Source organism: Cervus canadensis, chromosome 23 (genome assembly GCF_019320065.1).
Source record: "Cervus canadensis isolate Bull #8, Minnesota chromosome 23, ASM1932006v1, whole genome shotgun sequence".
Classification (NCBI taxonomy): Eukaryota; Metazoa; Chordata; class Mammalia; order Artiodactyla; family Cervidae; genus Cervus; species Cervus canadensis.
The window spans coordinates 41,124,940-41,141,368 of record NC_057408.1 but is presented as its reverse complement, the minus strand read 5'-3'; the positions used below and the strand labels follow the sequence as shown (position 1 = coordinate 41,141,368).

At 38.0% G+C, this 16,429-nt stretch overlaps 2 protein-coding genes across 6 annotated transcripts in view; one reads left to right on the top strand and one right to left on the bottom strand.

Moving 5' to 3' along the window:
- The window catches only part of DSC1 (desmocollin 1), a 154,493-nt gene that overhangs the window by 110,187 nt on the left and 27,877 nt on the right, over positions 1 to 16,429 (bottom strand). For 2 of the 5 annotated variants that reach the window (XM_043443834.1, XM_043443832.1), the window contains exons 14-16: positions 15,445 to 15,566; positions 12,681 to 12,923; positions 11,908 to 11,953 (exon numbers count right to left, since the gene is read on the bottom strand). In XM_043443834.1, the coding sequence (XP_043299769.1) occupies positions 11,918 to 11,953; positions 12,681 to 12,923; positions 15,445 to 15,566 (401 nt within the window). In that variant the 3' untranslated portion in view covers positions 11,908 to 11,917. Of the gene's footprint in view, positions 1 to 9,045; positions 11,825 to 11,907; positions 11,954 to 12,680; positions 12,924 to 15,444; positions 15,567 to 16,429 lie in introns of those variants that run through there. The other 3 variants (XM_043443830.1, XM_043443829.1, XM_043443831.1) reach the window with 2 other exon arrangements.
- Positions 2,440 to 3,250, top strand: LOC122425446 (40S ribosomal protein S6-like). The gene has a single exon (XM_043443835.1). It carries the CDS (start codon positions 2,454 to 2,456, stop codon positions 3,195 to 3,197), a length of 744 nt encoding a protein of 247 aa, XP_043299770.1. The 5' UTR covers positions 2,440 to 2,453; the 3' UTR covers positions 3,198 to 3,250.

Sequence of the window (16,429 nt, the reverse complement as noted above, 5' to 3'; positions counted from 1 at the left end):
TGGGGACTTTCCTGGTGGTCCAGTGGTTAAGAATCTGCCTTGCAGTGCAGGATTTGACTCCTGGTTGTAGAACTAAGATCCCATGTGCTGAGAAGCAACTGAGCCCTTGCTCCACAAATGGAGAGTCTTTGGGCCACAAGGAAAGATCCCATATGAAGCAACGAAGCTCCCATGAGCAGGAACCAAGGCTTGACACAGCCAAATAAATTCATTTTTTAAAAAATATTTTCTTCCCGTGGCTAACCTTCTGAGTGCCCTTTATATGGTTTGCTGCTGGTTCCTGAAAATTTAAATGTACTTTTTTTTCTGCTTTTTCCTTTCTCAGCCTCAGCAATAACAATCATCACCACATAAATAAAATGAACCCCCTCCTCACTCTCTGGTCTTCTTGTTTTTTTTTTCCATCTCTTTTCTTTCATTTTTTGATAGAAGATTTATCCAGATATAATCCACATCCTTTCTCACATTGATTTTACTTCACCCAATAGTAATCCTCACTGACATGTCATTGACAACTTGATTTTCATAACAAAACCCTCTAGCTTAGAGTGGGGATGAGGAGTAGGGGAGTTTGGGGGTCAGAGAATGAAAGAGGACAGGACAAAATAAGGGGAATGCCTAGTCAGTCCTCAGCAGAGGAAAGAAAAGATGCTTTGAATATTCATGCAGAAAAAAAGTATTTATACTATTATCAACTAGATAGAAAACTAAATGTTAATAAAAAGTGCTCCCTGCCCTAAGTGAGCATCCAGTGTTTGGAGAAGGACTGCATGGATATTAAGTAATAAAGAATGGAAGGTGGGGGTGCAGAGCATCAAATCTGTTCATTGAACAGGAAGTACCTTCCCGAGACTCCCATAAATACCTCAAGTTCAGAATATTCCAATCAGCAGCCACTAACAAAACAGCTTTGCTTCTCTCCTTGCGGTTAATGGTTTCATGATGCTCCCACTTACTCAAGAAAGTAACTAGGGCCTCATCCTCACACCCTCACATACTATCAGTCTCCAGATTCATTGCTGTGTTTAACCCCTCATCTCTTATCTGGACCATCTTCACTGGTCCTCCAGACCCCATGGACTGCAGCCTACCAGGCTCCTCCCTCCATGGGATTTTTCAGGCCAGAGTACTGGAGTGGGCTGCCATTGGCTTCTCCACCTGCATTAGCAGGTGGATTCTTTACCATCTGAGTCACCAGGGAAGCCTGGAATAGGCAGTATGGATATGGAATTCAAGAGACATCTGCTTAGGAAATGCAAATTTGCTTACTATCAGGATATGAAAAGTTAAGAGCAACTCCAAATGGAAGCCATCTATTTAACCCATTGATTCTGGGGTGGAGAGAATGGCTCTGAAGTGAGGAAGATTATGTGTCTTCCTCTTTACCACAGAAATGTCCCAGGTGAAGATCAAAATTTACATTATAGGAGGTTGTGAGTATGTAAAATATTAATATTTAACACAGATTCATAGGAAGCATATTTTCTTTCAGGATTGATAAGTTAAAAATGCTTTTCCCACTGTATTATGGACCCGAGATGGCCATTTCAGGAACAATGCTCACGGGGTCATCTTTGCTCAGACTTGGATTTAAATCTTTGCTCTACAGAAGCCTAGCAGTATGATCTTAAGTGAGTTAACCTCGCCCAGCCTCAGTTTTCTTACTGGTCAAAGGAAGAGTAAACATCTAAACTTGGAAGTGTGTTAATAGTTTTTTTCAATGAGATACCTTTGTATATGTATCCTATAATGCTTTCACATAGTAGGAGCTCAATAAATGTCTTCAACAAATATTTATTGAGTTCCTTCCATGTTTCAGGCACTGTTTTAGACACTAAGATCTCTGCCCTCACAGAGCTTTCACTCAAATGTGAAGATGGGAGTGAAGACAATAACAACGACCATAATGAAGAAGCAAATTCCATTGCACAACAAATGACAACATAATCTATTTTATATTGAAAAGTCATGGAGTGCAAGCAGTCATAACCTTTAAGACCTGTAGGGTCCAGGGAAGTAATTAAAATAAACATATTAGGTTGGTTGAATAAAGTAGTCCTTTTTCATTATTCTGCTTTTGAGAAGATAAAAGCACAGAAAATACGTCTCTTTTCTTCACTACATTTACCTTGAGAGAACAATAGTACAAGTGTCATGATAAACGGCAGTTGACAGGCTTCTTATCTGAGACAGAAATGGCAAGCCTCAGAGGGCACTGGAGCTGGCAGGGGCCCTCGAGAAGTCACTTGTCACTTCTAAGCAATTGGTGGCCTTTGGGAAAATGGATTCAGTGTTGCCGCTCCTGCCAGTTTTTCAAGGGAAGCCACAAATTTGCACGTGGAGTGAAATGTCCTGATTTTTTAACATAGCCGTTTATTCGTAATATTTTCCACTGTAAGAGCTTCTCTTCTGCTCTTTTTCGTGGCGCCTCGGAGGCTGTTGGCCACTTCAGAATGAAGCTGAACATCTCTTTCCCGGCCACTGGCTGCCAGAAGCTCATTGAAGTGGACGATGAACTAAAACTTCGTACCTTCTACGAGAAGCGTATGGCCACAGAAGTTGCTGCTGACACTCTGGGTGAAGAATGGAAGGGTTATGTGGTCCGAATCAGTGGCGGGAACGATAAGCAGGGTTTCCCCATGAAGCAGGGTGTCTTGACCCATGGCCGAGTTCACCTGCTACTGAGTAAGGGGCATTCCTGTTATAGACCAAGGAGGACTGGAGAGAGAAAGCGCAAATCTGTATGGGGTTGCATTGTGGATGCCAATCTGAGTGTTCTCAACTTGGTCATCGTGAAAAAAGGGGAGAAGGATATTCCTGGACTCACTGATACTACAGTGCCTCGTCGCCTGGGTCCCAAAAGAGCTAGCAGAATCCGCAAACTTTTCAGTCTCTCTAAAGAAGATGATGTCTGCCAGTATGTTGTGCGAAAGCCCCTAAACAAAGATGGTAAGAAACCTAGGACTAAAGCACCCAAGATTCAGCGTCTCGTGACTCCACGAGTTCTGCAACACAAACGCCGACGTATTGCTCTGAAGAAACAGCGTACTAAGAAAAACAAAGAAGAGGCTGCAGAATATGCTAAACTTTTGGCCAAGAGAATGAAGGAGGCCAAAGAAAAACGGCAGGAACAGATTGCCAAGAGACGGAGGCTGTCCTCTCTGAGAGCTTCTACTTCTGAGTCCAGTCAAAAATGAGATGTTCTAAGAGTAACAAATAAATAAGATCAGACATCAAAAAAAAAAAAAAAGAGCTTCTCTTCTCCTCAGCCTCAACTCCTCCCCACCACCCCCCAAAAAAATTTGCAAGTCACATCTGGCTTAAGGATGCAAACAGGTTTTAATCTATGAAAAAAATGAGGTTTTATTTACGTGACTTTTAAAACTTCTGTTTTGCAATATTTTTTAAAACTTGACAAGTGAAAGAGCATGAGCCTTCCGCCTAATTACTCTGTAGGCCCTTAACTATCAAATAAGGGATAAATATTTTGCTAAGAATCTTACTTGCTTAAAAAAAGTGAAAGTATTAGTCGCTCAGTCATGTCCCACTTTTTGCGACCCCATGGACTGTAGCCCACCAGACTCCTCGGTCCATGGGGTTCTCCAGGCAAGAATACTGGAGTGGGTTGCCATGCCCTCCTCCAGGGGATCTTCCTAACCCAGGGATCGACTCCAGGTCTCCTGCATTGCAAGTATATTCTTCACTGTCTAAGCCACCAGAGAAGCCCCTTATTTGCCTGGAGCAGGATAATACTGGTTAAGAATAAGAAACCATGGGCTTCCCTGGTAGTCCAATGGTTAGGGCTCCATGTTTCCACTGCAGGGGTTGCAGATTCTGTCCCACATGCAGTGCAGCACAGCCAGAAAAATTAAAATTAGATTTTTTTTAAAAGACCAAGAAACCATATTTTTCCATTGTATTTACCCACAGATTACCTCCTATCATTATTAGACATCTTCCTTAGTTACAGTGCCCTGACTTTGGTCAGCTGAAATACCACATTTCTCACTCTCTCTTGCAGACAGGGATAAACAAGTGACTAAGTTCTACAAAGTGTATGTAGGCAGAATTTGTTGGAGGAAGTCTCTGGAAATGCTCCCTAAAAAGAAAGTCTTCCTCCTTCCTTGTTTTTCTACTCCAGACTCAGATGTGATGGCTGGCATTGCATTAATCGTTTTATGATTGTGAAGCAATTTGTACAGAGGTTGGTTGAGCAGAAAAAGGGAAGGCTCCTGGAACATAGATGACATTAAGAAGCCTTCGTACAAGTCCAAGACTCTCTAAACTTGTTTTATGTTAGTGAAAATCAACTTTTACCTGTTGATTTTCTTAAACCACTTTATAGGTAATTGATTAAGAGATAATTAGGAGGTAGAGTGAACTGCCTGTAGTTCTATGTGGGAAACTGGGGTAGGGGAAGGAGTCAAGGGTGATGCCCATGGTTCTGGCTTGGACTACTGGGAGACACTATGCCCTGAGCTGGCAGGATCAGATGGTGCATGACTTAAATATAAATAAATAAACCACTTCTCTGTCATCAAGTAGTCTAATGCAAGTCCTAGCTAATTCACTGAGGTCATTTAAAAAAATATCTTTTTGTATAGTCTCTAATATGAAAGAATAGAATTCCATCTAAGTCAATCAGCATGTGGAATCACCATTTGTCATACAGCAAAACCATAAAGTTGTCTTCTTTGTCACCTGTTGAAACCTCCTCAACTTCCTGTGTTTGTTAAACTCACCTTTACTCATTGTGAAGTCTAGTTGAGTTGGCATAAGAAGCATTTTAGATTGTGATGTAATTTGTTGGATTAATTAATAGGAAAATAAATTATATTTATTTTTATTTATCTGTATAGTAACTGGGGCTTCCCCAGTGACACTAATGGTGAAGAACCCACTTGCCAATGCAGGAGACATAAGAGATGTGGGTTTGATCGCTGGGTCAAGAAGATCCCCTGGAGGAAGGTATGGCAACCCACTCCAGCATTCTTGCCTGGCGAATCCTGTGGACAGAAGAGCCTGTTGGCTACAGTCCATGGGGTCACAAAGAGTTGTACGTGACTGAAGCGACTTAGCATACACCAATAGTAATTAACTAAAAAACAATGCCTCGGGATATTAGAATGCAACCGTTGAATCCCTCAGACTTAGGGAGCACATCCATTTGATCACACAACTTATAGGGACAGAGACTGAAGCAGTAGAAATAGAATGCTAAATCTTTAAAAGTGTGTTTTAAAATTAGGGAAGATATTTTCTTTAAAGATTTTAACAATGCATCAATTAAATATTAAAATGTCATGTATGTATATTATAAACATACACACAAGCAAACAAATAAAAACTCTTGTCAAGCACAGGTGTAAGGGAGAACACAATGATGGCTGAAACATCATCCTTGCATTGAAGAACATCTGTTTGGCTGATAAAATCAACAGTAAAATACTTTTTATAGTTGAGGAGTTGAAGTAAACGAGATTCGATGACTTATTAAAGATCACACACCAGGTTAATAGGATAATCCAGATCTTTTACTGCTAGAAACATGACTTCTGACTTTAGAAAGAGTTAAAAAAAAAAAAAAAAAAGAGTATGTTCAAATGACCCAGAAAAGGTACACCTTCTGGACTTCCAGCTTCCCAGGTAAGGCTCAGTGGTAAAGAATCCACCTGCCAAGCAGGAGATATAGGTTTGATCCCTGGGTCAGGAAGATCCCTGGAGAAGGAAATGGCAACCCACTCCATTATTCTTGCCTGGGAAACCCCAATGATAGGGAACTCTGGCAAGCTATAGTTCACGGAGTCACAAAAGAGTCAGACACAATTAAGCAACAAAACAACAACAAATAATTAATACTTTATTTTGTCTCAAGACTGTTCAGAGAACACTGAACTATCTTCAAAATCAAGCATTTTTGACACGTTAGCCTAAAGAAAATGAGTTCCCAAAGCAGATTAATTTTAATTTTATTGGATCATGACTTTAGTAAAACAATTATTTCTATCCAAACTCTATTCTCCCTACATCAGATTAAACTAGCTACTTTTAACAGAAAATCTAAAATTGCATTGCTTAAACGCAGAAAGCTTTATTCATTCAAGTGGACAATCTAGAGGCATGAAGTCCAGGCCTGGCAAAGCCGCTAGGGACCCGGGCTTCTTCAGTCTTTGTGCTCTACCACCCTCAACAAGTGGCTCATGGTTTCCAATTTGCTGCTTGAGCACCAGATATTACATCTGTGTCCCAGCAATCATGAAATGCGACTGAGGGAAACAAAACAAACACAAAAACTACAGACATCTTTCAGCTAAATCAGCTCCTTTAAAACACCTACTCAAAAATTTCAGACACAAAAATCCACTTACTTCTCACTGACCAGAATTTAGTTCAAGGGATTGGGACATAATGGTCTCTGATAGCCATCTCGAATGAAATTAAGCTCCATCTGTAAGAAACAGCTAGGTGAGGGGATAGCTGGTAGACAATCAGCAGTGTCCCCCAGTGGACTTGCATGAACTATCAAGGGATATATGTTTGTCAGTGTCAAACATCTCCTTAACATTTAACTTTATTTTCTTTAAGATTTTTTTTGATGTGGACCATTTTTGAAGTCTTTATTGAATTTGTTACAATGTTATTTCTGTTGTTTAGGTTCTGGTGCTTTGGCTGTGAGGCATGTGGGGCCTTAGATCCCTGATCAAGGATCGAACCCACACTCCCTGCATTGGGGAGTGAAGTCTTAACCACTAGACACCAGGGAAGTCCCTAATATTTAGCTTTAAATATGTTTAATATTAAAACATCAGTACCAAATTAACATTTAAGTTTTAATAAGTATTTGTCATATTTGTTGTTGTTTAGTAGATAAGTCATATCTGACTCTTTGCAACCCAGTGGACTGTATCCCTCCAGGCTCCTTGGTCCATAGGACTTCCCAGACACTAATACTGGAATGGGTTGCCATTTCCTTCTCCAAAAGATCTTCCTAATCCAGGGATCAAACCTGTGTCGCCTGCATTGGCAGATGGATTCCTTAACTCTGAGTCACCAGGGACGTCCATTTGTTATATATTTAATATTAATTAATCATGTATAAATATTAAATTATTAAAATGAAAATAACTCTGAAAATTTGTTTTTATTTTCTTCTGCTTGATTTTCCAGTTTGAAACTAAAAGAAATAATAATGAAAGAATATGTTTACTCAGTAAAATACAACTGGTTCTGACAGCTTCCTAGCCACACCTATGATACTCTCAGTCAGCTACACCCAGAAAAACAAAAGGTTAAAAAGGTATGTAGTGATGAGCTGGCTTAGTAAGAAAAGAATATGTCAAGACATCTATTTGCTAAAATGATCTCAGGGCACTGCATGCATTGCTTAAACTATCCACGTTATTCAAGTTGGTTTTTAAACATAATTTGGTAAATCTGTTGCCTAGACATGATCAGAAATAATGTCAAAGTCTACCATTGTATATTCTCCGACATATGGCACCATAAGGTACAAAATTCACAGAGTCAATTATCCAAGTACAGAATAACACAGAATAGGGTGGGGGTTCTGCTGTGCGGGTGGACAGAAGACAGAAGACAGCTGGTCTTGAATTGGGGTCGTGAGGTGAGCCAGGACAAATTCCCCTACCCTTTGACAGCCACAGACCTGCTGTCTGAGACTATCTGTGCACTCACTTTGGCTAATCGTGTTGTTCATCTACTAGTTTTTTCAGGTTCCAATCAAGGGATCATCTACACAGAGCATGTCAAAATTTCATGTACAGAGGGATTTCCTGGAGGATCTTGCTGAAGTGCAGGTTCTGATTCAATAGGTCCGGGGTGGGGCCTGAGTCCACTTTCTGCACTTGCTCTCAGGTGCTGTGAACAGCACTCAGGAGCAAAGACCCGGTACAGAGGTGAGCTTGGACACTGCAAACACGTGGAGGGCCTCCCCTGAGAGTTTTATTTAGTGAATCTGAGGAGGAACCCAAGAATTAGCAATTCTGGCACATTCCCAGGCGATGCTGATGCTGCCAGTTCAGAAATCACACTTTAAGAACCACCGGTTTAGAATTTCATTATGGATCTCCAAGAGGTGAGAAATATGGTGAATGCAGAACAGTAATCTGTCCCTCTTGTGGAATGCCAAGACAAAAGGTCTTCGTGAAGTTGGATTTTAAATTTTGTGTAAATGAATTACATAAATGTCATTCACTCTTAATTTCTAAGTTTTCAACATATTTTAAGAAAGACAAAATCAAAACAAGAAAATTCTTTCATTTCCACACTGGATCAGAGGGTTCCTTTTAGTTTTCCTTGAACTATACCTGGCAGAAAATAATTCTATTTGAATTTTTGGTATGAATTCTAGGTAAAAACTCAGGTATCTTAAAGGAAGCATTGAAGTTTCTTTTTAATAATAATTCCATGTTTTAGTATTTAACGGTCCCTAAATACGAACAAATAAAAACACTCCACCAATATAGGTATTCACTGTTGCACTCTGACAACTAAACTTTAAACATTTTGAAATCTCATGTATTCTCAGGCCAAATACAGAGGACGGTCACACTTATTTTTTAATTGCTTTTTCTCTAACGTTAGTAAATAAACATCTTCTCTACAGATTGATTTTATAGAATGCATTTTATTTCTATTGTTCAAAACACTTGCTTTAAGAAGTAAAGATTTTAAAATAATTTGATCTACCTGCATGAAATGCATATTATAAATATACTTCGCACATAACATTTCTTAAAGAATTATTCTACTTATATATTAGAAAATGGTTATCCTTTCATTTGTAGTGGCAAGGATATGAGATCAACTGTGGTTTTTACTTCTCATGCAACACTATCCTTTCAAAGAATTTTTTTAAAACTATGCTCGCTCAAATTTACTAGGCCCTAAAAAAAAAAAAATTTTATTAGGCCCTGTAAAGTATGCAAAGTTCTATCCATTCTTAGTAATGCTTTCTGCTGCTATAAATAGTCCTCTTTTCTTTAATCTAACCATGTAGTAAGACAAATGCAATATCTGGCCAAATGAAAAATGTTCCTTCAGATTTATTAGAAAAGCAGATAAAAGAGACCAAAAATATACAGCAATATACAGTTTGTTTCATTAATCTAATTGAGGAATTTCAAGTAGTACAGGACTTGTATAACTAGCACACAACAAAAAAAGTTAGCTTTTCTTCTCTATGATAATGAAAGTCCTCAACTCTAGAATAACTATTGTGAATATTTTCCAAATAACAGCATATTCCATTCTCTAAAAATAAACATATGCATAGATATCAAGTTTTACAAAATATTTTAAAAAGCCTAGGAGGAATTAAAAGTTCAACAAAGTTAAGGAAGTATTCAACAAAAGTTCATTTATAGCAATTATTTCAATTTTCTTCTATCTTGGAGTTTCCATCAAATTTTTCACATGAAATAGTTTGAGATCTTGATAAGATAGGAAAGTTTTAATTGTATGTTTTCCATAACTATATATTTTGTTATTGAAAACAATTCAGAATGATTAACTTACCAACAATTAAGTGAAAATTAACATACATGATATAATTCATAATATTCAATATTCTATTAACTAAATTCATAAACAGTCCAGCAGAGTTTCATAAATTTCATTAATCATACAATTAACATTTAATTTTGAGTGTAAATAGAGAATGACTTCGAAATTCCCAAGTAAATCAAAAGACATCATAGTTCTTCTATGAGATAAATTTTAATGATATTTTGAAACATCTTAAAATAGTCAAAATTTCTTAATACGAATTCATTTCCTATACTTTCTAATAATTCTGGTCATAGTTGTAAAGTATCTTCTCTTGTTGATTTGAGAAATCAGCCTTTGGCCTTTATTTGTACTTAATGTTCAGATTCAAATTTTCTCTTTCACACTTAATTTAAGAAATACAAAGACATAAGCAAACATGTAAGCTAGTGTTCAACTAATGATTTTTAATTGCTCAGCAAACATTCTGCATCTATGTTCAAAAATATGACTTAGAACATTATTATGATAATTTCCAAAATTTTAATATTAGAAAATTTCAAAACTAGCATCGTTGTCAGAATAACATGTACATCAGATAACAGATATTCTGAAGCTGCATTACTCTCCAAAATTATTTTACTGACAATGGCCATAAAAATAATACATAGAGGACACCTTATAAAATAAAAATTTTACTTACTAAAGCTATTTATTTATCCTGCTCTATTGTTCAATTTCAAGAAACATCTTTATTTAGATCCTGTGACTAAGAAGAAGAATTCACAAAATTTAAGAAAATTAGTCACTCATTTTTTTTGAAGGTTAAGTAGCTAAAAGATGAAAAAAACTTTTTTGTCTGAATGAAAAATTTCCTTGTGATATATACTGTTAATGTTTTACGAATCTACAGCATTTGGCACAAAAACTATTAAAATATTATTTAAATATATGGATTTTTTCTAAATTAATAAAAGAGAATATCTTACTAAAATGCTATGTATTCAAAATAGCTCATTAACTCATGTTTTCATTCTTTTATCCAGCATCACTCAACAAATGTTTGGTAAGAATTGAGTTAACACATTTCAGTTTTTTAACATATATATGCCAGACACTTTTTCTTATTTAACATTTTCTGAAAGTGATTACCTATGTAGCCTGAGTATCCATTCCAGCATGGATAGTCATTCAGTGTTTAGCATATTCAAAGGGCTATCAGGGTTGTAAGCCTAATGCCTACTGGTCTAGTTACTCAAATGCTTGAGGATGGTGGGATGGTGTCAAACTAGAAAGAACATGTCCTTACCAAGGTATTTACATTTTTAAAAGGTAATAATACATCATGGTGGACTAACAAAACAGATTTGGGTTTTTCAGTCAACCCATGGGCATTAAGGCTGCAATTCTTTCATGGAAATGCTATTTTTAAAAAATCTCAGTGACTCAAATTGCTGTGAGCCTCTTCTGGTCCACATCTTTCCAACAATTCTAGAACCTGTAGGAACCTGATCATGCATCCACATCAACAGAGATCCCAGGAGCTAGCTGGGAGCACCTCCACAGGGTGAAAACACAATGAAAGATGAGCTCTTATTCACCAAATCGAAGACTGCATCAGAGAATGCATAAAAAATTCTTCAGCGCAGAGCCATTCAGGTAAAGGAAGCAATTCTGCAGCACCAAAGACAATACTTCTAAAAGCATAATTGTCCCCAAGATTCTGAAGAGAATATTTCATTTTCATCTAAAATAACAATGCATTTTTCTTTAATCTCCACAATCCCTAACTCCCTCACATACTCTTCCAGAGCATACCAAGTAACATAAGTTTTCAAACAGAAGGTGCAAGAAAGCGCACAGTGCAGTCCTGGAAAGGGCAAGAAAATGTACATGCATAGAAAAGGAAACTAAGAAACGAAACACTGATTTCTAGAGAAGACAAAAGTTATCTCAGACAAGGAGAATTTAAGGTAGCTTCATGTTCATAGGATCCGTATCTATATATGACTGGAAGTTTACCTCCATAAACAAGTACTTTGCCAGATACTGCTATTGTTTTACATTCAATAACCTCCTACATATGCGCTCGTAGATGTTATGCTATTAAAAGGCACATTTATTTCTTTACACATGTCTTCGCTAGCGTCCTAAATTTGGGTTCCAGATGATCTAGGAAGTCAAGCCCCTCTTCTTCCTGCCGATCGCTGCAGCAGCCCACGGAGCCGGCCACAGACCCTTTCCCTTCATAGTTATAGGAGCGAACGTAGTCTTCGCAGAGCTTGTGTTCCTCATCTTGTCCGCACAGATACACCTTCTGTGTCGAGAAAGAGCACATTTTATTATTTTTTTTAAAAAACACCTAAATGTATTAGCTTAAAAATAATGGCTTTGATTTACCTTTTACTGTTTAATTTTTAACCAGAGTGTGTCCTCTAATGGATTCCTACATATAAAAAATGCACATGATTGGTCTGTATTATATTCATTCTTAAAATATAGCAAATATATAAATGCTCCTACTGAACACATTGATAAAAACTGAAGCTCCACATGCATCACACAACTAGCTTACAATTTCCCATTTAAACATGAGATTTGTATCATTGAAATGTGTCTACAACTTTTTTACATATTTAGGGGAAACTAATATGTTATGACCCTTATGTTTATACATTATTACATACTTATAATAATATATTTATCTGGATAATATTAATCTACATTGATCTGAACATATAATGAGGAACTAAAACCCAGAATAAAAGTTTAATGATCTGTCCGGTTGATGGCGATCATTAAGATTTCATAATCACATGGATGATTCAGCATACTAAGAATATTTATAATTTGTGATCCACATAGTACCCTGTAACATTTCACTCTAGGTGATTTTCCTGGCAATTTTTAGGAAGGAAGCTAAGTATTTTTATACTTCCTAAAATATAGAAATGCCTACACATGCCACTCCTAGGTCAAGTTTTGGAAACCTTATTTTAAAAATTGAACTTTACGAAGTCATTTTTCTCTTTGGGTTTGGATCTAATATTCATATATCTATAATTCAACATGAAAAATGTGATGAGCTTCAGATATATAAGGAGTAAAACTTTGGGAAAATCCTGATTTATAAACAGAGTTTGTAAAATGAACATGAAGACACTGGCACTTACTTCGCCAAGCCGAGGTTGGGTGAAGTTGTGCCAGTCACTGTATGTGTATCTGCCAGTGTCCGTCACTCCCTTAACAGATTCCAGGGTCTGATGTCCACCTCCTTTGTTGGCATCCAAAGTGTAGCCGCCTTTGACCATCTCAAAACTTTGCTGTGTTTTGACTCCCTGGCCACCAAGGGTGCCAACAGACATGTTTGTGTCACAAACGTTGGATGTCTGTGTGGCGAGTCTAATATTTGCATCCTAAAATAAATAAATCAAATTGAAACTAACCATTTTCTTTCATTTATTTCCCACCATGGGCATATCTGATAGGGCAAATCTGAGGGCTTCCCTGAAAGCTCAGTTGGTTAAGAATCTGCCTGCAATGCAGGAGACCCCAGTTTAATTCCTGGGTGGGGAAGATCCCTGAAGAAGAGATAGGCTACCCACTTCAGTATTCTTGGGCTTCCCTTGTGGCTCAGCTGGTAAAGAACCCACCTTCAATGAGGGAGAATTGGATTCGATCCCTGAGTTGGGAAGATCCCCTGAAGAAGGGAAAGGCAACCCACTCCAGTATTCTGGCCTGGAGCATCCCATGGACTGCATAGTTCATGGGGTCACAAAGAGTCAGACATGACTGAGCAACTTTCACTTTCACATGGGCAAATCACTTAACTGCTGTGCCTCTCTATTTCCCCATATGTAAAATCAGGATAATAATAATACTCATATCATATGTGCTATAGGTTAAATCACATCCCCCACCCCAATTCAATTGTTAAAGTCCTAACCTTCAAGTGTCTCAGAATATGATCTTATTTGAAGATAGAGTCATTTTTAGATGCAATTAGTTAAATTAAGACAAAGTCCTAATCTAGTAAGATGGGTCTCTAATCCAAAAGGGGAAAGTTGGACTCAGACACACACACACAATGCGATATGGAGACTCAATCAATGATGTCATAAGCCAAAGAATTACCAAAAGCTGGGAGGGAGAATTGTAATAGAATCCTAGCACCTTCAGATGGAGTAGGATTCTGTTAACACCTAATCTCTCATTTCTAGCCTTCTGAACTGTGGGACAAATTTCAATTCAGTTACATTCAGTTTGTCGTGCTTTGTTATCATGTTGCCATGCCCTCCTCCAGGGGATCTTCCCAACCCAGGCATCAAACCCAGGTCTCCCGCGTTGCAGACGGATTCTTTACCAGCAGGGCTACCAGGGAAGCCCCTGTTTGGCATAGTAAGTGCTCAATAAGTATTCAGTTCATTTTAGTCATTCAGTTGTGTCCGACTCTTTGTTACCGCATGGACGGCAGCACACCAGGCTTTCCTGTCCATCACCAACTCCTGGAGCTTGCTCAAACTCATGTCCATCAAGCTGGTGATGCCATTCAGTCATCTCATCCTCTGTCATCCCCTTCTCCTCCTGTCTTCAATCTTCCCAGCATCAGGGTCTTTTCCAATGAGTCAGCTCTTCACATCAGGTGGCCAAAGTACTGGAGCTTCAGCTTCAACATCAGTCCTTCCAATGAACATCCAGGACTGATCTCCTTGAGGATGGACTGGTTGGATCTCCTTGTAGTCCAAGGGACTCTCAAGAGTCTTCTCCAACACCACAGTTCAAAAGCATCAATTCTTTGGCGCTCAGCTTTCTTTATAGTCCAACTCTCACATCCATACATGACTACTGGAAAAACCATAGTCTTGACTAGATGGACCTTTGTTGGCAAAGTAATGTCTCTGCTTTTTAATATGCTGCTTAGGTTGGTCATAGCTTTTCTTCCAAGAAGCAAGCATCTTTTAATTTCATGACTGCAGTCACCATCTGCAGTGATTTTGGAGCCCAAGAAAATAAAGTTTGTCACAGTTTCCATTGTTTCTCCATCTATTTGCCATGAAGCGATGGGACCAGATGCCATGATCTTAGTTTTCTGAATGGTGAGTTTTAAGCCAGCTTTTCACCTTCTCCTTCATTTTTATCAAGAGACTCTTTAGTTCCTCTTCATTTTCTGCCATAAGAGTGATACCATCTGCCTATCTGAGGTTATTGATATTTTTCCTGGCAATCCTGATTCCAGCTTGTGCTTCATCCAGCCTGGAATTTCTCATGATGTATTCTGCATATAAGCTAAATAAGTAGGGTGACAATATACAGACTTTTTGTACTCCTTTCCCAATTTAGAACTAGTCCATTGTTCCATGTCCAGTTCTAACTGTTGTTTCATGACCTGCATACAGATTTCTCAGGAGCATTAGCTGTTATCATTATTTGGGCTTCTCAGGTAGCACCAGTGCTAAAGAACCCATTTCCAAGGCAGGTGGGTTTAAGAGACTCAGGTTTGATCCCTGGATCAGGAAAGTCCCCTGGAGGAGGACAGGCAACCCACTTTAGTATTCTTGCCTGGAGAATCCCATGGACAGAGGAGCCTGGCAGGCTGCAGTTCCTAGGGCCACACAGAGTTGGACATGACTGAAGTGACTTAGCTCACACGCAGGGTATCATTATTACTATTTTACATAATAATCAACTATTAACACTGAACTTGGGCTTCCCTGGTGGCTTAGATGATAAAGAATCTGCCTGCATTGCGGGAGACCTGGGTTTGACGGAGAAGAGAATGGCAACCCACTCCAGTATTCTTGCCTGGAGAATCCCATGGACAGAGGATCCTGTGGGGCTACAGTCCATGGGGTTGCAAAGAGTCGGACTAGACTGAGTGACTAAGCACATCACAGCCTCATTGAACTACCATACCAAAAAAGGTGAAATCTGATTTACCATCACTTCTTCTCCAGGTCCTTCAGTATTTGATACAATTAAATTTTGCTGTGCTACATCTTCTGGAAAACACTTCTTTACTGTTTTCTTAACAGTAACACAGAAACATGTGAACAAAATACCTAAAAAATAAAATTACATAAGTAAAATCACATTTTTTTCATGCTGGTACAGATCATTTGATTTATAGTAAATGATTATAATCATTTGAATTATATAGTAAATCATTTGAATCAATTTTTTTTTAAGTTTCTTCACAGAACTTTAAAAAAAAATTGGTTCCATACATTGAAATTTCTTTGGGTCATACAATTTAAAAGAGATTATTAACAAATATATGTAGACTATCTCTGTCTTAGTGAGGTTATGTTATTAGGCTAAACAAGAAACAAATCAATAGAAAGAAAGAGGAAGTGAACATAGTTTGTGAATAGCTCTCTTCCCAGGTTCAGAATTCAATGTTTTCCTTCTTTTCTCCACATTGATATAGTAACTTCATTTGATTGGACTTTAAGCTAGTATTACTGGTATTAAAGGCCATATGGAACAACTCAAAGATCTTAGAATCACAAAACAAGGAACATTGGACATAAATCAAACAGGAAAAGCCATTACATAAAACCAGTGTTCAGTTTTGAAAGTGTCCATCAAGTGCTAAGAGGAATATCCAGTTTAACGTGAAACACAAATCACTGAACACAGACACAGTAAAGGCTATGGGAAAAGTCTGTAAATGCAAATAGACTGCGTGTAGTCAAACAGATTTTTGAAAAAGAAAGAAGGAAGGAGGGAAGGAAAAAGAAGCAAAGGAAGGAATAAAGGGAGAGGAAGGGAGGGGAGAAGCCTGAGCAAAGATTTCCATCACTTTTGCATCTCCAAAAACCAGTTTGCAGAATGCAAAATCTTCCATTGCTTTCCTCAGCCCCTCATCATATGGCCATTTCCCTCACACTCTGGAGTCTAATTAAGATGTATGCTAAATGAT

Excerpts from the sequence above, each read along its gene's own strand:
- LOC122425446 (XM_043443835.1), top strand. The coding sequence starts at position 2,454 with ATGAAGCTGAACATCTCTTTCCCGGCCACTGGCTGCCAGAAGCTCATT.